The 20,998-nt window shown below is 35.5% G+C and overlaps 1 protein-coding gene and 1 pseudogene across 6 annotated transcripts; both read left to right on the forward strand.

Moving 5' to 3' along the window:
- Positions 1-5,065: 5,065 nt before the first annotated feature.
- LOC106768169 (autophagy-related protein 2) lies at positions 5,066-20,328 on the forward strand. Of its 6 annotated transcripts, XR_002668457.1 has the most exons (16): positions 5,074-5,503; positions 6,311-7,392; positions 7,964-8,112; positions 8,354-8,526; positions 8,685-11,855; positions 11,958-12,070; positions 12,447-12,663; positions 12,961-13,074; positions 13,583-13,690; positions 13,780-13,912; positions 18,115-18,317; positions 18,686-18,882; positions 18,974-19,049; positions 19,203-19,251; positions 19,614-19,730; positions 20,014-20,328. XR_002668457.1 is itself a non-coding variant. In XM_022783031.1 (14 exons), the coding sequence occupies exons 1-13, from the start codon at positions 5,297-5,299 to the stop codon at positions 19,041-19,043; spliced, it is 5,937 nt and encodes a 1,978-aa protein (XP_022638752.1). In that variant the 5' UTR covers positions 5,074-5,296; the 3' UTR covers positions 19,044-19,049; positions 19,614-19,972. The 6 variants fall into 6 exon arrangements, 2 of the variants coding, with proteins under 2 accessions (XP_014508646.1, XP_022638752.1); XR_002668458.1 differs by lacking the exon at positions 19,203-19,251; XR_002668456.1 differs by lacking the exon at positions 20,014-20,328 and having other exon boundaries at positions 19,152-19,251; positions 19,614-19,972.
- LOC106768170 lies at positions 17,188-18,087 on the forward strand (annotated as a pseudogene).
- Positions 20,329-20,998: the final 670 nt, after the last annotated feature.

Below are 20,998 nucleotides of genomic sequence, written 5' to 3' on the forward strand. Positions count from 1 at the left end.
TCGGATATTATTTTGCATGCTATTATTGGGGGTATAACATGTCAATGATTGGATCTGGATGATTCAAGTAATGAATTATATGTGTTTGAGTAAGTTTACATGGGTATGTGATGCTTGAATGCATGTATGAAGTGTTAACTATGTTTCCACGTTATCTAGGATTGATGTCTGTATGTTTGAGTGCTTGAATCATGTCTAGGATGTGTTTCGATTCGGCAATAATTGATTATCATTAGTTATAATCGATTATTTGCTCATTGGTTTTGAGTGTGGTTTCGGGAATAATAGATTACATGGGATGATAATCGATTATCCCTTCCCACGTAATGTTTTTAGGTAAATTTTACTGAGATAATCCATTATCTTAAGTGATGATCAATTACCACAATGCATTTTGGTGAAAAATGAAAAATTTGATGAAGAATGAACGTGATCCAAGCCTGAGGAGCTGTTAAACATGATGATAATCAGAGATTGAGGTTAGTGGTTATGTTTATGGTCAGTTTGACTTGTGGTTTAGAATGGAGCATGAGTGATTGTTGAGATGTACTTGAGTATGTGATTGATGAACATGAGAATGGAGGATAAGTCTACTTGTTTTACCTCGTAAATCTTGGTTCTATTTGCGGATAGGTACTTTCTTTTGCCTTGTGTGCATTGGAAGGAGATTATCTGTAGGGGAGGCTACAGTTGGTGAGGTAGGGTATAAGATTGAGATGAACTCTTTCCACTATGGTATTATGGCATAGTGATGCTCATGGTGTTGTTCATTATTGAGATAATTGTGATGGTGGTGTATCTATGATGATGATCATGGTACTTGAGATGCTCTAGGTTATATTATGTTGATAATGGTGTTACTATAATGGTTATAGTAAGTAGTTAGCATGGGTGCTAGATCAAGGGTCTATGTGTGAGATGTTAGTGATGACATCAAGAGTTAGAGATCAAGAACCAATGATCAAAGTTCAAGGATTGGGGGATCGAGGATCGAGTAATTTAGTATAATTGAATTATTTATGTTAGAGGATTAGAAATGTTATTGTTATTACTACTATGTATGGGTGTTTGATTAAGATTGATATAATTAGAAGGTATGTATCTTATCGTCTGTTTGATTATGGTTGGTATAATTAGAAAGTATGTATCTTGTTGTGTGTTTGATTATGTTGATATAATCAAGACGTGTGTATCTATTTGTTATGATTGTTTTATTGGTAGCTTACCTTATACATTTTTGTGTTGGTGTGTTTGTGAATGAAATTATCGTCGATAATCATATAATGTGTCATACGTGAGCAGATAATGTTACAAATGTTCCAGAAGCACGATTGAATAAAGAGAGAATGGGGAATAACATTGGTATTCATTTAAATATTTTATTTTTACAAATTAAGGCAATATAATTGGAATATTTCCTTCATTATTTTATTACTTAGAATAATGTAATTGCATAAGGTTTTCTTTAAGTACGTTTCCGCGCTATGTAAATTTGGAATTTTACCGATTTTTAATAACCCGTGACATCTCAGAAATTAGGGTGTTACAAATTTAATGTTATTATTATTGATGTTATTATAGAGTACTCTATAGTTAATGGAGAAAGTATTACACAATTGTCTATAATAGAGTATTAGTGTGTGGGTTTGAGATTACTTGGATTAAGTTTAATTATTTTAAGGATCAAACAATATGATTATGAAAAAGTTGAAAGAGAAAGTCTAAGTAGAAGCCTGCTAATGATGTCAGCAAGTGTACTGAATCGTATCAAGTAATAATAAATGGTAAGACCAAATATCGTTTCCCAAAAGACTCATGACACTAAACAGTTATGTAATCGCTTAACTAATTAAAACTGAAAAGAACATTTTGTTGATTTTGGAATGCAAATACAATATATGAATGCAATTTGATCAATTGGGCAAAACACAAGAATGAGTGGATGTTTGTTGAAAATATGAGATGATTATGTTGTTGGGGTTTAGATTTCACATATTCACTCTCATGCATATAAGAATTCTTCTTCATTAAATTGTTAATGTCATTTTCTAAATTACTTAAAACCCAGTGTCTCGACAAAGAAAGTCTATCATTAATTACTAGACCATAATGTCTTGCATCCCTAATAATTAATTCTACATTACTTTTAGAAGCTTAAGACAACCAAACCTCTTATTCCTATGTCTAGGCAATATTGCTTTTGGGAGAAATTCTCTAGATCGTGGTTTCTAGGTATTTCCCAATAACAAAGAAGACAATAAAATCATGCTATGAATGATCAAAACATAACACGTAATAAGCATAGGAGAAAATCCCTAACAATTAATAAAAGAAGCCTATATAAATCATAACAAATTCAAATACATGAGAGTTCACAAGATTACATCTTTCCCCAACAATAAATAAGGTTTAGTTCTCCATCGTCATGGAGAAACTAGGTGAATAATGAAATGAAAAAGATAGAAAAACCCTAAAAATCAAAGAGGAGAGCTCTCGAATTCTGCCTCTAGAGGGTCGAAAAGTGTGAATTTTCGCTTATGCTGCCAAAAGATACAAACCCTAAGGTGCAGAGGTCCTTAAATAGATCAAATAAAAAGTCCAAGCCCGCGTCGCTGGCGCTCTAAGTGGGGTGTCCAAGCGTTGCTGTGAGAGGAATAACGCTCAGGGCCCCTCAGAGGGCGCCTAGGCGGTGTGCGATACAAGAAGTTGGCGCTCAGCTCCCCAAAAAGGGCGCCTAGGCGTTGAAGCTAGACTTTGAATCTGAGGGTCCTTAAAAGGGGGCAGTCAGGCGTGCTTGTGAGCCTCTAGCGCTGAGGGCCCTAGAAAAGGGCAGTCAAGTGTCTTGTGACCTTTTATAGCCTTCTTTTTTGGTGCTTTTTCTATCCCTTTTGAGTTTTAACTCCTTGATACTTCAACTCCTCTTCCAAATCATCCCAATAACCTACAAAATCAATGAAATTTAGTAATAAAATCATAAAATATAACCTCAACTCTCTTTACTCACAAAATATACTAAAAATAAGAGTTCAAGCAAGTTTTTAAGTCAAAAAGGGTTAATTTAGTATCAAAATTATAGGATAGATAACGGTAAATTCAACCGTTATCCAAGCCAATCATGTCAAACTGAGATACTAAAAAGTTTATGAGATGAGTAGACCATACACTCATCAGACAAGTCCTTTTCTTTTAAGTGTTAAGTCATCTAGTGGAGTGTATTCATTAGACAATACTCTATTAAATGACAATATAAGTGTTTTGAATAAAAGAGAAGAAAACTTTTTACAAATGATGTATTCTTTTACAGTGAGATAGAATAATGACAAGTGTGAGCTTGAATAGAGCCTTCACAAGAGGCCAAAATTTATTATTGATACAAAAGTATATGTGTATACATATACATGAAGTTAAGTAAAGTCAGGACACGATATCTTAATCTATTGTGTAGGGATTGAGTAGAGCTAAGACAATAAGCCTATAACTTAATGTGTAAGATTAAGAAGAGCTAAGGCATTGAAGCCAATATTCATTATTATTACACACATACGCATTGCTTGTTTGTATGTGTGAGACTAAGTATAGCATAAACTAAGAAGTTGAATGCTATGTCATATTAATTGGTATAGTGTTTTTGAAGTAGGAAAATCACTATTAATGTATACCGTAAGTGTATTTAAATCGGTAATCTCAAGTAAAGAAATTATTCAAACTCTACCAATTATTTGATTTACATAGAAGAAGATAATTAGAAAGTGAAAGTTGATGGAAGTTTCTGTGTTATGAAGTATGGTATGAAAAGGAGTCATATATAGTAGAATTGTAAAAAAATATCATATCATATGAGGAGAAATTGGTCTTGAAGGACTTTAGCTCTGTAGAGTAATTTAACACTTGAAGAGGACGATGTCTATATGACATATGCAAAATCTATGAGACTCGATTCAATGCACAAAATCTTTGAGAAGTAGGTCATAATATCATGTATAGAATGCATGGTAGAGAGATACTTATATGAATTGTTAATGTTAAATGTGTAGAAAACTATATGGTTATGAATTGTCTAATGTGACTATTCATGTTAATTTACCTTATATTTTTGTGTATTAGATTGCTATGTTATAATCATGTGATACAAAGAGCATATGATTGTGTAGAAGATTACCTATATATAAAACTATAGTAGTGTTTGAAAAATTTGATATATTTATAAAATAATTTGCATTCCTAGAAGTAATGTAAATTAAAATTTCATTTTGGAAAATAAGTTATAAAGAAATGTAAAATTTACATGTATATAAAATTTTATAAATCTGAAATACAATAATAAAACAATATTTACTATACATTTAAGATTTATTTTTATATACGTTATATGTTAGACAAGTGAAATTAATTTTCTTTATACATATATAGACTATACATGACACTAGTAAATTACATCTAGTAATAACAATTTTTTTGAATATTACCATTTTATTTTATTTTATACGTAACTTTTTATTATATAACTATTTTATTTTAAAAAAAGGTTAAGTTTAAAAATATCAAACTAAAAAAACGATTATATTTTAAAAAATAGTCATTTAAAAGAAAAAAATTGATAAGTAATTATTTTAACATAAAAAATTACTGAAAAGAGTAAATCCAACAAAAGAAAATATATACGAAAAGATCATATATATATATATATATATATATATATAAATTTCTAATTATATCTTCCTATCATATAACATAAATAAGTTGAAAGTGCTCTATTTAAATATAAAATAAATCATGATAATATAAATATTACAAATATTAAAAATAAAAATGTATTTATGATTTAATGGTTAGTTTCTCAAAATATAAATTATTCTTATAAGGTCCTGGTATTATTATTCTATTATAAAACAAATAAATTACAAAAAACAAAAAGAATTTAGATGACAATAAAATAGTATGAGAATTGTTAATTTATTTATTAATTAATAGTTGTATTTATGATCTGTTGGTTGTTATTGTTAACCGAATTTATAATTCGAAGTAACTGATTTTGAAAAGGATAAAGTAAATTTGATGGAAGAGGAGGAGAAAAGGGGAGGAAAAAAGAAAAGAAAAAGTAGAAGTAGATTTTTTTTAAATTTTTTTATTTAATTTAAAACCATCCTTCCTTTTCCTCCTACAATCTCGTGGTTGCGTGCCAATCTTATGGAGCTTTATGGTTCGTCGCCGCCACCTCCCAACATCCCTCCCTCCGATTTTCCCTCCTGATTCTCTATCCCAACCCTAATTCTGCCCAGTTCTCCTTCCCGCAGCCATGTTTCCCTGGCGGAACTTTGCCAAATCCGCCGAGGCCACCTTCTCGCGGTGGGCCCTCAAGAGGGTTTGCAAGTTCTTCCTCAAGAAGAAACTTGGCCAGTTCATTCTCGGCGACCTCGACCTCGACCAGCTCGACGTCCAACTCTCCGAGGGAACCATTCAGCTCTCCGATCTCGCTCTCAATGTCGATTTCGTCAACACCAAGGTATTCGTGCTATTCTCGCCGCCTTTTCTATGATGGTTTGGTTGGTAGTATTGAAGGAAGGTATGAAATTTTAATAAATAGTGTGTTGCCAACAGCCCGGAAGGAAGTCTAACTTGAATTAGTTGTTTATTAACACACATAGAAGGGAGAGGATTAAATTCTTTTCATTCGGTCATGTATGTATGGTCAAGGTTAGGATGTAAAGTCATGTGGTTTTCTGTAACTTCTAGTTTTGGCCAGCTAGCTGAGATTTAACGGTCGACTCTGGTTCTGTCAATGTTCTTTTTTCCTTTTTTGATGATAAATTGAAGTTACATGAGTTGCGTCGGTAGGGTCAGGCAAGGCCTTGAGGCTAAAAAAATGATTTTCCGTCAATCTCTTGTGATAATATAGTACTGTCACTTGATATGCTCCTCATACATGCATCACCTCTCTCACAAGGACTATGGATCATTTTGGTCAAATAACTCAAGGTCTAACTGAGTAAGTACTCATATAATTGTTTTATACAAGATATAGGCTGTTTTCATAAACTATTCTTAAGAGCTTATTGGAATAAGCTGAAAACAGTTTATGGACAGCCAGATTATAAATTATTTCAAATGGGACCTAAGTACGTCAAAAGGTGTTTGTTATAGGGAAACTGTGAATTCTTAATGTAGGGTTTAAGTTTTATTACAAAGTAAACTCTTAAGATTGCTTTTATAGAATTGGGAGTTGTTCTCAGCTGAAAATCATCAACAGTATTTATTTAGTTTTTTTTTTTTTTTGTTGACTTATTGCGTTCCTCTGCAAATGTTTTATCAGTTTGGTAAGAAATCATCCATAATGATCAAAGAAGGTTCAATTGGCTACCTGTTGATTAAAATGCCTTGGAGTGGTAAAGGTTGTGAGGTTGAAGTGAATGGGCTTGAATTAGTAGTTTCTCCATGCTTAGATAAAATGTCAACAAGTGAAGATGAAACATGTGGCATGGATAATAGTAATAACCATCACCATGGATACAGCTCAACGAGGACTGAACACGGAATATCAGATGATGCTGAGAAGTTGGCTTCAATGGATGTTCACGAAGGTGTGAAAACCATTGCAAAAATGATAAAGTGGTTGCTCACAAGCTTCCATGTTACAGTAACAAATGTAATTGTTGCATTTGATCCATCTGTAGATAATGTAGAAAATAAGACACATTGTCATCATACCTTAGTTCTTCAGATTTCTGAAATACAATGCGGAACTAGTCTGTCTGAAGATGCTGATTTGAATGTTGATGTCCTTGGCATAAGCCAGCTAACAAACTTTGTAAAGTTTCATGGAGCAGTTATTGAGCTTCTCCAAATAGATAATGAGGATTTCTACTTTCAGCATGAATCAAGTGCAGGATGTGATGAACCTGTTTTGGGGTCAAATATAGCAACATGTCCAGTCATGACCGGGAACAAAGGTGGATTTAGTGGAAGTATAAAATTAAGTATTCCTTGGAAGAATGGCTCCTTGGACATTTGCAAGGTGGATGCAGTTGCTCATGTTGATCCCATAGTGTTAAGATTTCAGCCCAGCTCTATTAAATGGCTATTGCAATCATGGGAAACTCTTAAGAATCTGAATAAGAATGGAAAAGGTTGCACAAATCACAATGTAAGAGGATCTGCCCAGTTAAATTCTACATTGTTACGGCATTCATCAACTTCAGTTTCTATTGGCAGTGCTTCCAGTGAGATTATAACTGCCGATGGCAGTTTGTCAGCTGAATATGCTTCTTTGATCCAACCTGAAACCCTTGCTGAAGATTTACTTCCTGCAGCTAATGTTATATCTGATTGGGTACCATTATCTACTCATACCAGTCACAATAAGGATGGTATTCAAGAACTTGATTTTGGGGCAAGGTTGGTCCTTCTTTCTCCCTCTTAAATGTTATTATTATTAGAGAAACATTTAATTGAAATAAATTGCGAGACTCTCTGGATACCTTGACAAATGACAATTCTGAAAATCTTATTTAGTTTGACCAATTAACTTTACAACATGGCAATCTCATATTTTCTCTTTTGCTCCATGTTGTTGAATAGAAAAGTTTCTTATGCTACCTTCTGATTAAATATTTGTCATCAATTAATTCTCTTCTCTCAGAGAAAACTACACTCTCCAGTAGAAAATTTTAAAATTCATTCAAACATCTATATTGGATGTATCTGTTACAGATTAGTCTAAAAACTTTAAAATGAAAGTATAATTCGTGTTGTGTTATCAATTAAACTTTATGGTTACTCTGAGTAAACCTTAAAGTACTTTGTGCAATTTTACCTAATGTTAACAATGTAAAGAAATATCACTTCCTTAGGACATCTATTATGTACATGGTAGCTAAATCAACTAAGTATTTTTATCAGCTCATGGGTCTTTCCTATCTTTATTGACTCTTAATATGTTGATAATTTTGTTATTGGGATTCTGCAGTGTGGACCAGTTTTTTGAATGTTTTGATGGAATGAGAAATTCTCAATCAGCTTTAGGAAACAGTGGAATGTGGAATTGGACATATTCAGTTTTTAGTGCTATTACTGCTGCATCCAGCCTTGCTTCTGGATCTTTGCATATTCCATCTGGTATTTACTTCTCAAGCTATTATTTGTTATGGAAACTTTATATCTTCAATTTGTTTGGTTTAAACTTTTTGTATGCAGTTCAGTCCTGAATATTGCATTTTTTTATGTCTGCATACAAGTAAACATATGGAGCTAAACGACTATTTCTAATGTTTGTGCTGAACAAATAGGCACACAAAATATATGCTGTTTCCTTTTGATAGTTTGTATTCACTAATTTTTTTATGATATTAATAAACAGAACAGCAACATATGGAAACCAATTTCAGCGCAACTTTTGCTGGAGTATCTGTTGTTTTGTCTTGCTGTGTTGATGAACAGAAGAAATTTTCTGACACTGAAATTGGTCACAAGGATGGGTTACAAATTGATTATCTTGGTGCAGAGTGCAACAACATCGTTTTTGCTTTGCAGGTAAATTTTGCTTTGATGTTTTCTCCTCAAACCCCCTTGCAAAATCTTTACCCATGGCTTCATGCTTTCTTTGAGAGACCTATTTACCTATATCTACTCTGATACTTGTTTTTGAATAAGTTCCTCCTCTAACTTAGAATGCATTGTAATCCCCATAGGTATGCCCTCAAGGCATGACTCTAGATGCAAAGGTGAGGCATATAGAAGTTGCTAATTTTTGGAACATTGGAGTTGATGCTAAAAATCAAACTGCTTTGGTTCAACACCTACAAGCTAAGGTCCTCGATGCTCTCCCTTCTTCTACCTGTTACAATATAGATTCACATTCATTAATTGGGTCTGTTGCGACAGATTTTCCATTTGGAAACAATGATTGTTTGTTGAAAGTTACACTGTTTAGAACTTTTGGTGTCATGAATTGCAAATTCTCTGTGCAATCAAGTTCATCTGATGGTTGTCTCATAGGAAACACATCATTCTCACTGAGCTTGCCCCCGTTTAGTTTTTGGGTAATCTTTTCAGTAATTAATGTGCTCATGAATCTGCTAAAAGAAGTTGAGAAATCACTTGGGATGCATAACAAAGAAAAGGAAATTCTATCTGAAGCCTTAGATATCAAGTGTGCACCATCTCAGAGTAATATGAAGGAAGGTTCTAGTCCCTGTGTGATATCTTTCTCCCCAACACAGTGCTTGCATGGTGATATATCAATATCTAATGCAAGAGTGATATTGTGTTTTCCTTTTGAAAGGGATGGAGATCATAACAATTCATTTCCCTGGGAACAGTTCATTGCTCTTGATTTTACTTCATCATCACCTTTGAACAATGGATGTGCTCCAGTTTATAGTCAAAGTTCAAATGCAAGTTCGAAGAAAAGATTTCCTTCAGTATCTGCTCAATCTCTTCAATTGAGTTTCTGTGATCTTGACATCTACTTGATCACATCAAGTAATGAGAATGGTGGAATCATCTCCTATGATGTGCAGAATGAGAAATTTTCTGCTAGCTGCTTCTTTTCTATTTTTCATAGAAGAGGATGTTTCTCTGTTTTTCGTGTTGTTTTGCAAGAGGGTAAAGTTACTGGTCCTTGGATTGCTAAGAAAGCCAGATTATTTGCTAATTCAGAGCAAACTAGGGGCAAAGAGGACACTGGAAGAAGGGGGGACGAGTTTGTGTCTGTATCAACAGTGAAAGATCTGGAAGAATGGAAGTCTCAAACTCAACAAGAGATGATTTTAAGCTCATCCTTTCTCATACATGTCCATCTATCTCAACTTGTGATTAATATGAATTATTCTCAATATAAAGGCATACATCATCTTCTACATCAGACACTGAATGCATTGACATGTGCGGCTTCTAAGCAAGCCAATGTTGAAAAGGAATCTTCTGTGTCACAATCATCAGTATTTTTGGAATGTGATTCTCTTGAAATTCTTATTGATAGGGATACATCTGAGAGAACCAAAAGTTCAATCAAGAGTGAACTTCCTGGAATTTGGTGTCAGTTCAGGCTGAAGGTTCAACAGTTTGAGGTGCTATCGGTCACCAATACTGGTGGCATTAAGGCTGCAAATTTCTTCCGGTTAGCTCATGGTGAAGGCAAGTTGTGGGGGTCTGTCACTGGACTTCCTGATCATGAGTTTCTTCTGATTACTTGTAGCAACTCCGTTGTGAAAAGAGGTGATGGAGGAGGTTCTAATACATTATCTTCCAAATTTGCTGGTTCTGAAGTAATTTGTCTCTCTGATCCTGAGATTTCCGTCGCTGTGACATCCATTACGGTCAGCTGTGGTACGGTTATTGCTGTAGGTGGTCGTTTGGATTGGTTTAATGCAATTTCATCCTTTTTCTGTTTGCCTGCTTCTAATACCGAAGGTATAGGAGATCATAGTGTTTTAAAGGAGGAACATAATAACTCTCACACAACTTATTTTGCTTTGTGCTTGATCGATATTGCTTTAAGCTATGAGCCTTATCTGAAGAATCCTGCAGTTCAGAGTGAACTGAATTCAGAGTCTAGCTGTTCATTTATCAAAGAAGATATGAGTGAACAATGTGTTTCCTGTTTGTTGGCCGCATCCAGCTTAACTCTTTCAAATTCATCTTCAGCGGACACAGTTGAAAATGTTTTCCAAATTCGAGTGCATGACTTGGGGCTTCTACTTCATTTAATTTCGGAACTGAATTCTATGTCTGACATTTATAGTGTTGAACATCTTCAAAAATCTGGTTATGTTAAAGTTTCTCAGGAGGCTTTTATGGAGGCAATTTTGAAAACAAACTGTACTAGCAGTCTTCTTTGGGAACTGGAATTATCTAAATCTCATGTTAATTTGGAAACTTGCTATGACACGACTGCTGGTCTGATTCGTTTGGCTGCCCAACTTCAGCAATTATTTGCTCCTGACGTGGAGGAATCTATCGTGCATTTGCAGAATAGGTGGCATAATGTTCAAAAGGCACAGCAAAGGAACGAATTAAAAATTGAAAACAAGAATTGCAGATTTGACTCAATGTCTGCAATATCTGAACAATGCTCCCCTCATACATTTTCAATGGATGGATCTAGAATAGCTGGCTGGATGGATGAAATATGTGAAGATGCATTTAAAGTAAACAACAATAATACACCCCAATCTTATCCTTTTGAATCAGGGATTCCACTTGACGGAAGCTTAATTGAAGTTGGTCAGATGAATTTGCATAAGCCTGAAGTTCTTTCTCATGAACTAACTTTGACTGAGCCAGTGAGTGTGCCTGGACCTGAAGGTAGTGATACTTCATTTCTGCAAGAGGGTTGTTTTCCAGAGATTATAGAAAGCTATTGTTTGTCTGACTTGCGCCCTCTCTCAGAGCTATCTTTAGGTATTCATTGTGATGAGCTTTCTAGACACAAACTGAGGAATGTGGAACATAAAGAGATTGAAAGAGGAAGTGGTAGATGGTATGGAGGAACCTCTCTGAAAGTATTAGAAAACCACATTGCAGAGGAAAACAAACAACCTGGAATGAAAAAGGCTGTAGATCATCAAGGCATGCTTTCATCTGATGATAGTTCAACACATGGTGAGACTTGTGGACGTGTAATTCTTAAGAAAATTGATATAAGATGGAGAATGTATGGTGGTTCTGACTGGCTTGACCCTGAGAAAAGTGGGCAGCATTCTGGGAGAGACACATCTATTTGCATGGAACTTGCATTGTCTGGGTTGAAATTTCAGTATGATATATATCCAGTTGGTGGACTACATGTATCTAAGATGTCTGTGTCTGTTAAAGATTTTTATCTGTATGACAGAAGCCATGATGCACCTTGGAAACTGGTAACTTTGAAAATTTTGTTGATTTAAATTACATGATTTTACTTCAAACATCTTTAAAATTACAAGTTATAGGTTTTAATATTTCTATTTTTAAATTGGAAGGTATTAGGATATTATCACTCAAAAGGTCATCCTAGGGAATCATTTTCGAAAGCATTTAAATTGGACTTGGATGCAGTTAGACCAGATCCTCTTACTCCCCTCGAGGAGTACAGGTAAAGTGCCATTCTGACTGTTTTTGTTGGAGATGGTATTGCCTTTGTAAACCTTACTATTAGTTGAGTGAAATAGGCTGACTGGTTAGGAATTGCTTAAACTTTCTTCAACTATTAGGTAAAGTCATTGTGATGACTTTCGACTTCCAGTTTCCTCATAGCTTTAAAGGCATGGCAGTTACATTGTGTTTTTCACAACTTTCATGGCTATGTATTTATGTTAATAAATATACACAGGGATATTAGATATTTTGGTCTTTCTTCACAACTAAAGTCCACTTAATTACAGCAATCCCTAGAACTTTTAAAATAATATATAGGAAATATTAAGCATGAAGTATGTCATATATTACATGCTTTTCTTTCTCCTTTTCAGGTTAAATGTTACTATTTTACCTCTGCTTTTACATCTCCATCAGCGCCAGCTTGATTTTTTTGTTGACTTCTTTGGGAGAAAAAACACATTGAAGGGTCAGTTTCCTAATAGTTCTCAAGATTTGGAGGGTTCAAAATCATTGCTTGAGAAGACTAAGCAAGATAAAGGTCATGTATTTCATTCAGTTGCACCAGAGGCACTGCTTCCCTACTTCCAGGCAAGTTGTGTTCTATAATAATTTCATGTTTTGCCATATTTTTGGACTGTACATTGTTCTCTAGGGCAACATAAAGTGTTTAAGAAATACGGAAATCCCAATTACTATACCAGTTAGTCCGTTTTCCTCACTTTGGTGAAAGTGTGTTGCACGGGAATTGAATTGTTGCTCCCATGAAGTTGAAGAAACACGTGTTGTGGTCTAATCCCTGTCTTAAAGCATACTTAAGACATTAATTCAAAAGCTTTTCTTCTACCTGGTAATATTATTGTATTCATATATTTATTTTGGTTTCAGAAGCTAGATATATGGCCTATTCTTGTTCGGGTGGATTACAGTCCAACTCATGTAGATCTAGCAGCCTTAAGGAATGGAAAGTATGTAGAGCTTGTAAATCTTGTCCCTTGGAAGGTAAAATTTCTTCAATTTTTTAATTTTTTTTTCTTTCTTATTGTTGATTAAATTTAGATAAAAAGTCCAGCCCAGCTTTATACCCCAGGCTGTCCTCTTTTCTTTCATATTTTAGTTTTATAATTACCTATATTATCACCTGATGGGCTCATTGTTAAACAGTATAGCATCAAGGCTTGCTATTTTAGTGGTTGTTGCCAAACTATAAATATTGTTGCTAAGAACCCCTTTTATTCTTAAATAATATTTCGCATAATATTTCACAAAGAATGTACATGACAACTCTGTTTCAAGATATTCTTCAAATTATAGACCATTATCTTTTAAACTGAGTTTGACGTGTTTGTTGACTCATGAATATTATTTGGTGTTGCAATGATTCTCCTGGTTGTGCACCTTGAAAATTGAGTAAAAAACATTGTTGGCCCTTTTTATCTTTGGCAACTAATTCAAAAAATAAACTATTTGTTGCAAAAAGTAAATATGAATATTTTTGAATGTTGTCCAGGGGATTGAGCTTAACCTCAAACATGTTCATGCCTCTGGCGTCTACGGTTGGGCCAGTGTATGTGAAACTGCTGTAGGGGATTGGTTGGAAGATATATCTCAGAATCAGGTATGCTAACTTGGATTATATTCCTTGGAAATGTCAGGTTTACCTTTTAGCTTTCTTCATTTATAATATTTACATTGTTCAATATGTAGATTCATAAAATACTCCGGGGTCTTCCTACTGTACGATCATTGATTGCAGTTGGGGCTGGTGCTGCTAAGCTGGTTTCATCACCAGTAGAGAGCTACAAGAAGGAGCGGAGAGTGCTCAAGGGTGTGCAGAGGGGTAGGTTGTTGGTAGATATTTTTCTGCTAGTTTTACCTGTATAATTTAGAATTTTGCACAAGATAATAAAATATAAGCAGCTACAGCAGTATAATTTGTCAAAATATTTATTAGTGATCTGTAGATAGTACTAACATTTCTGCAAATTTATTTAGATATTGAACATGATACTAACCATAGAAGAATCACACCACAAAAGCTAGCTGTTGTAGTTGGCTAGCTCACAGTTCTATAAACATCACGCATGCCCTTACTTCCCATCTAGCACTCCAATTTTATAGCTTGCAATCAGATCTTACAAAGGTGTGGTTGTGTGCCAGCCGTTAGACTATAATCCCGAGTGAATCCTACAATACTGGTGTCACCTCCTGTGCTACTCAATTGCAATTGAGGAGAGATGGTGGAGAACGCTGGTACAAACTGATAATAACCTTGGCATAACCATACGATAAAAGCTAACCATTGTAGTTGTAGAGCTCGAGGTCTTGTGAATCCCATTATACCATACATTCAATGCGTGACTCAAGACCTATACATTGCAATTGGATCCTATCTACACTTAAAGCTGATTCACAGTATCCTAATTTGAGATCCTTGATGAAACTGTTTTCTTCTTTTTGTGTACAACAGACTTCGGTTTCACTGAATCTAACATGGATTGAATGTCATAGTTGAATGGAGCTAGCTCTTTATCTTGATTTCAATTAGTTTTTGAATATTGATGCCAATCCTTCGCATCAGAATTAGGGATTAGTTGATTCATGATTTTTTAATTAGTTTAGGAGTTTGTTGTTTGACTAAGGCTAATTTACATGTTTATTAATTTGAGTTTCATTATAAATGTTTGGACATTTTTTAATTGCATAAGGATTTCCTGATTGCATAGGTTATGTAAAAAAATGTTTTTTATTTACATTTTAAGAAGTTTAAAGTTTAATTATTTTGATTAATAAGATAACAAGTGGTTTCTCATTAACCATACATTAATTACTTATTAACTAGTTGATTGGTTGTTGCCAAACTATAAATATTGTTGCTAAGAACCCTTTTTATTCTTAAATAATATTTTGCATAATTTACTCTTGTTTGTTTGCTTGTTTGTAAAAGTTTGCTTTGGTGTTGCAGGACATGTTAGACCCTGTATTTGTACATAATCTTTCACTAGTAAATAAATAGTGTCCAGTCGCAACAACTCATACCATCAGTTTTAGTGTTCCTTATGATGCCAGTTGGCACTTATGAACCTTCTGTTAGTGAATTCAGTTTTCTAAACCCATTTGAATGTGTTAGGATATAGGGTATTTGGTTATAATGGGTAAGGGGATTAGGATAGGAGGCAGAGGAGTGGTATAAATAGGTTTTGTATAGTTGTAAGGGGGGACTTTTGAGAAGGTAGAGTGTTGACAGGTTAGCTTGTGAAAGGGGTTAGGCCCTTGAGTCTTGAATGTACAAACCCATTCTTTTGTGAATAATATTCAGTTTCGATTCATTCTTGCTGTTTATTTTTCTGAGTGTGAATTAGTATTCATTGATTAGGTTTCTATATCAGAAACCTATCTATTTGGTCCGACCTGTCGGATCAAGAGGAGGCTGTGACGGTGATGGAGAGCAATATGGAGGGAAGATTGGAGAATCTTGAGATCACAGTGGAGGGAATAAAGGCGGAGACTGCTGTGATACGACTTGACATGCAGCAAATGATGAGGCTAATGGGAGGAGGGCCGAACGATCACGATGGAAGCTCTGAAGGGGGTAGCAAAATTGGCGAAAAAAGGTTGACCTACCGTCGTTTGAAGGGTTGGAGCCTCACAATTGGATTAACAGAGCGGAACGTTTCTTTGACATTCAGAAAGTGGCGGAGGAGGACAAGGTAGAGCTCGCCTACATTAGTATGGAAGGGAGTGCGAGTTATTGGTTCAAATTCTGGAAAGAAAAAGCCAAGAACTATTCTTGGTCTGGGCTGAAAGCTGGGTTGATCAATTGTTTCAGAGGAGGATTTCAAGGAATTGCGTACGAGTGACGCTGAGACAAGACGGAACAGTGGAGGAATTTGTTAGGAGTTTCGAGATATTGTTGGGTCAGACCCAGGGCTTGTCAGAGGAGCCGGCATTGGGGTTTTTCCTGGCTGGACTACGGGAAGATATTAAGGGGTAAGTTCGCATTCAAGATCCTCAAGAATTGATGGTTGCGATGAGGATCGCCCGGGATGTAGAAGACGCAGTGACCAGAGCGAGAGGGGAAAGTTGGAACGGGTTCAAGGTTGAACAGTCGGGGTCGCGCGCGACAGGAGCGGTGGTACAAGGTGAGACCGAACGACCTTCCATGCACCAATCAGGCGAAACAGAGGGTAATGGGCCCGTGAGAAGAGACGGAGTGGTGACGGCGAGTAGTGCGAGAGGGAGTACGACAGGAGGGAGCGACAATAGGGGAAGGATGGTGCGAAACTTACTGTACCCCGAATTCCATAAGAGGAGAGAAGAGGGGCGATGTTTCCGATGTGGAAGTCCGTTCGCACCCGACCATCGCTCTTCGGAGAAGAGTTTACGAGTCCTGCTTCTAGAGAAGATGAGGGGGACGCCGCAGACAAAGGAACAGACCAGGATCCAAAACATATGGAACTATCTGTTTGTTCTGCAGAGGGGTTGACTCAACCCATAACTATGAAGTTGATGGGAATGATAAGCGACCGGAAGGTGCTGGTACTCATTGACAGTGGGGTCAGTCACAACTTTATCAGTCGGGAAGAGCTGAAGTTATCCATAGACGACACACCTCCTTATCATGTGAGTTTGGGAGATGGGCAGAGAAGAGAGACGCGTAGGTGTTGTGAGAAAGTGGCCATGACTTTGGCAGGTGCAAACATCGAGGAAACGCTTCATTTATTTGAGCTAGGCGGGGTGGATGTCATCTTAGGTGTAGAGTGGTTAGGTAAGTTAGGAGAAGTGATGATATATTGGAAAGAGATGACCATGGGATATTTCCTGGAGGGTAAGAAGGTGATGATACGAGGTGACCCAGCTTTGTCCAGAGCTTTATTAAAGTTGACAGATGCTTGGCCGATGGTTTGGGATCTGGGCCAAGTGGAGAAAAAGGTGGACAGTGAGGGACCAATTTACTTGACAGGTGAGCAGAAAGCCGAATTGGAGGCAGTGCTGCAGGCGCACTACGAGTACTTCAGGAGGTGCAGGGCCTACCACCACTTCATGATATAAAGCATCTTTACAGAATAAAATTTGAGACGTGGAAATTGGGTTTGATTGAGAGAAAAAAAAATTATGGCTAGAAGAGATCTTGAGACTGGCGGTGGGAGAACCAAGAACAACTGAACAGAAGAAAACTACACTGTGCATGAGTCTTCTAATCTTTACGAAGCTGATACCTATTGGACATCATGGCTGGTTCCTATGTTTGTGGTTGCTAATATTGCTGTTTTTGTTATTTCCATGTACATTAACAATTGGCCCAAGATTAACCTCGATACCCAAGGTGGTTGCGTGGCCAAGTTCCTTGGAAGATTCTCATTCGAACCTATGTAGGAGAATCCGTTGCTTGGTCCTTCTTCAACATTGACCAAGATGGGAGCCCTTCGGTGGGATAATGTTGGGAACAAGCATCATGGATGGAGACTTGTCACTTGCATTTGGTTACAGGCTGGGATTATTCATTTGCTTGCTAACATGTTGAGTCTGGTATTCATTGGGATTCGCCTGGAACAACAATTCGGGGTTGTGAGGATTGGAGTTATATACCTGGTGACTATCTAGGATCAATATCCCGAGTCAACCTTGTGGACAAGGTTGTTGAAGGATAGGAGGGTAATGTTAGGATATAGGGTATTTGGTTATAATGGGTAAGGAGATTAGGATAGGAGGCAAAGGAGTGGTATAAATAGGTTTTGTATAGTTGTAAAGGGGGACTTTTGAGAAGTTAGAGTGTTGACAGGTTAGCCTGTGAAAGGGGTTAGGCCCTTGAGTCTTGAATGTACAAACCTATTCTTTTGTGAATAATATTCAGTTTCGATTCATTCTTGCTGTCTATTTTTCTGTGAGTGTGAATTAATATTCATTGATTAGGTTTCTATATCAGAAACCTATCAGAATTATTATAAAATTATTTTCTTAGTTTTCTGGGACAGTAAATTCTAATGCCACGTTGCTCTACTCTGGTTCAGTTTTCATTGTAATATTAAAAAATCTTTGTAGGTACAATTGCATTTCTTCGAAGTATTTCTCTTGAAGCTGTGGGACTTGGTGTTCATCTAGCTGCGGGAGCCCACGACATTCTCCTCCAAGCAGAGTATATTCTTTCAAGCATACCTTCTCCAGTTCCACTGCCTGTAAAAGACAAAATAAAAACAGATGTTAGATCCAATCAACCTAAAGATGCCCAAGAAGGAATTCAACAGGTGAAATGTCAAAATTATTGAGAATGATATGTTAGTCTTGGTCTATGTTTGACTTCTTCAACACGTGTTAAGTGAAGGGACATAGAATGTGTCTTCTGTGAACACATTATGAATAATCTGATCTGAAGTTGCCTGTACCAAAATTAGTATTCAATTTATTTTCTTAAATATTGTTGGAAGTCCCACTTCTTATCAAATATCATTATACTTGTTGAAACCATTTGGATTAATTGCTTCAATCACATAATCTATGTTTTGATTTATTTACTCATTCCCTTGGGGATCATGGATGCTTGTACAAATGACAAAAGTTCATTGTGTTCATTATTTCCTTGGCTACATTAAGGTTATTTTTCTTGATTTTATAGGCTTATGAGAGCCTTAGTGATGGCTTGGGAAAATCTGCTGCCGTGTTAGTTCAGAGTCCCTTAAAAAAATTTCAGCGAGGTTCAGGTGCTGGACCTGCTTTGGCTGCTGCTGTTCGAGCTGTTCCTGCTGCTGCTATAGCCCCCGCTTCAGCTTGTGCAAGTGCTGTACACTGTGCTCTTCTTGGATTCAGAAATAGGTCTGTGATAAAGCTGACTTGACTTTAATTTAACTCGTTGACTTTTCCAAAATTGGATATAAACAGTGTTTTCCTCCCTCCCCCTTTACAGCCTAGATCCAGAACGTAAAAAGGAGTCCATGGAGAAATATTGTCCAGCACAACCCTGGGAAGAAGACTGATTAATGGTTCCATTACTGACATTACTTTGTCTTCGTACTAAATTGACATTACAATTTTAACGTTTAATATATATATATATATATATATATATATTTAACTCTATGCAGATTATTATGTGAGGATTGATTATTGATACTGTTGCTTCCGTTACCAAGCAGATTCAGAAGTGTTTTTCTTTAATTTGCTGGATAGTCTCTTGTGTATCATGTGAGTTGAGCTTCCCTTCTTGGTGAAAGATAAGAAAAAAATGTACTCTATCAATTGAAGTATGACTTAAAAAGGAATCTTTGGTGGCTTGTTAATTTTCAATATTATCTCTTGATGGGTGCCATGAAACTAACATTTCTTCATACTATTCTCACTATGTATCGATTTCAGTAAAATGTATGAGATACCTGTTGATATAACCATTGATTCCTAAACGTTGTTGTTTTGAAATATCACTCTATTTAATAAAATCATCTTTGAATCAGATTTGTCTTTCATATGCTGTAAATTGAGCATTTATTTATGCGTATAGTCTTTCTAGTATTTCATTTTCCAGTTCTAAATATGTGCATTGGCTGCAGATCTAGAGTTACAGAACCAGTCAGATGATTCTTTTCTATCAGAGATTCTGAGTAACCTGCATATGCTGTAAATATGGATGGTGCTTGTTAATCTTATTCAAACGGTTGTCATTATAGGTACAATGACCCAATTGATGTAGTTAGATGTACATAATATCATTCTTTGCAAAAATTGATATTTATGTATAATGCCTTTATTTGTTGTAAATAGTGTATCGTGTTTGAAACCCAGCTTTGTCCAATCCATTAATTTTACTGTGGTCAGTACCGGAGCTGTTGATAATGTGGCAATTTTGTGTTGCCAATATTTTTCCCCTGTAATATAATGTTTATTTATTATAATTGCTTATTACTGTAAATTAATTGATTTTTTTTACTGTGAATATTTTATTCTGAATAGGTACTACGAGTGTAAGATTTCTATTATTTCTTGCGATGCTAGAAGGGCCTATTTTGATCTTTGGTTTCAAATTCTTTACAACAAAAGTCATGCTTTTGCTAGAAAGGTCTGTGCAGAAGAGCTGTGTTCCTTGGTGAACTTTTACAATGTTGGGATATAATCGAGCAGGATACAGATCTATGCTATATGATGTATGGGGATTTAGATTCTGAAATGTTTGAAAGTTGAGGTTTAAGGGTTAACGAAGGGAGGACAGGTTTCTCTTTTTTAATAAATATTCTATAGTTTAATAATTTATAAAGTAAAAGTAAACTGAAATTATAATATATTTAGTGTTTTGATCTTTTACTTAATTTATTTTTATTAATATCTTTTAAATAAAAGAACTTTAAAATTTTATTTTTAGTCATACTGTATAGGTTTCTGTTACAACTAATTTGTTGTGAAAGTTTCATTTACTAATTAGTTACTCTTTTGTATCTTAGACCTGAGAGAAACTATCTGATTGACTGAATGATTTTCATTCGTAGTTTTCACTTCCGCTCTCATTTTAGATAGATAGATAGATATACTTGACATATTCTTGATTGTGTAATATATATTCCTTATTGTTATAATAACAGAAACATATATAATAAGTAGGGAAGATTTCAGAAAATCATTACACTACTACACATTGTGGTATTGTATACGTGTCGGTGTTTGATAGATGTTAGACACAGAACGTACAATTTAAGAGGTGTCATAGTTTTCAGCTATTTAATTGGCCAAACTTGATAAGGAAACAACTATGTAACGTGATTTTGATTTCAAAGGAGTGATCAAAAGGACACTTTGTGTAAATATATCATCTGCCACTTAAAAGCAGACACCCCATTTAACCTGCCTCATACTTTGTATCTTAAACTGGTGAGAACGATTCAGAGGATAGGAGAAGAAATGCTCTTTGCTCTATATACTACTTTGGTCAACATAATTCTATGGA

This window comes from Vigna radiata, chromosome 7 (assembly GCF_000741045.1).
Source record: "Vigna radiata var. radiata cultivar VC1973A chromosome 7, Vradiata_ver6, whole genome shotgun sequence".
Lineage (NCBI taxonomy): Eukaryota > Viridiplantae > Streptophyta > Magnoliopsida > Fabales > Fabaceae > Vigna > Vigna radiata.

What these genes read in the sequence shown, in the direction of transcription:
- LOC106768169 (XM_022783031.1), top strand. Translation starts at nt 5,297, where the DNA reads ATGTTTCCCTGGCGGAACTTTGCCAAATCCGCCGAGGCCACCTTCTCG. An exon ending in ATCTTTGCATATTCCATCTG is followed by an intron (nt 8,113 to 8,353) that starts GTATTTACTTCT and finishes ATTAATAAACAG; the next exon opens with AACAGCAACATATGGAAACC. An exon ending in ATGATGCACCTTGGAAACTG is followed by an intron (nt 11,856 to 11,957) that starts GTAACTTTGAAA and finishes TTAAATTGGAAG; the next exon opens with GTATTAGGATATTATCACTC.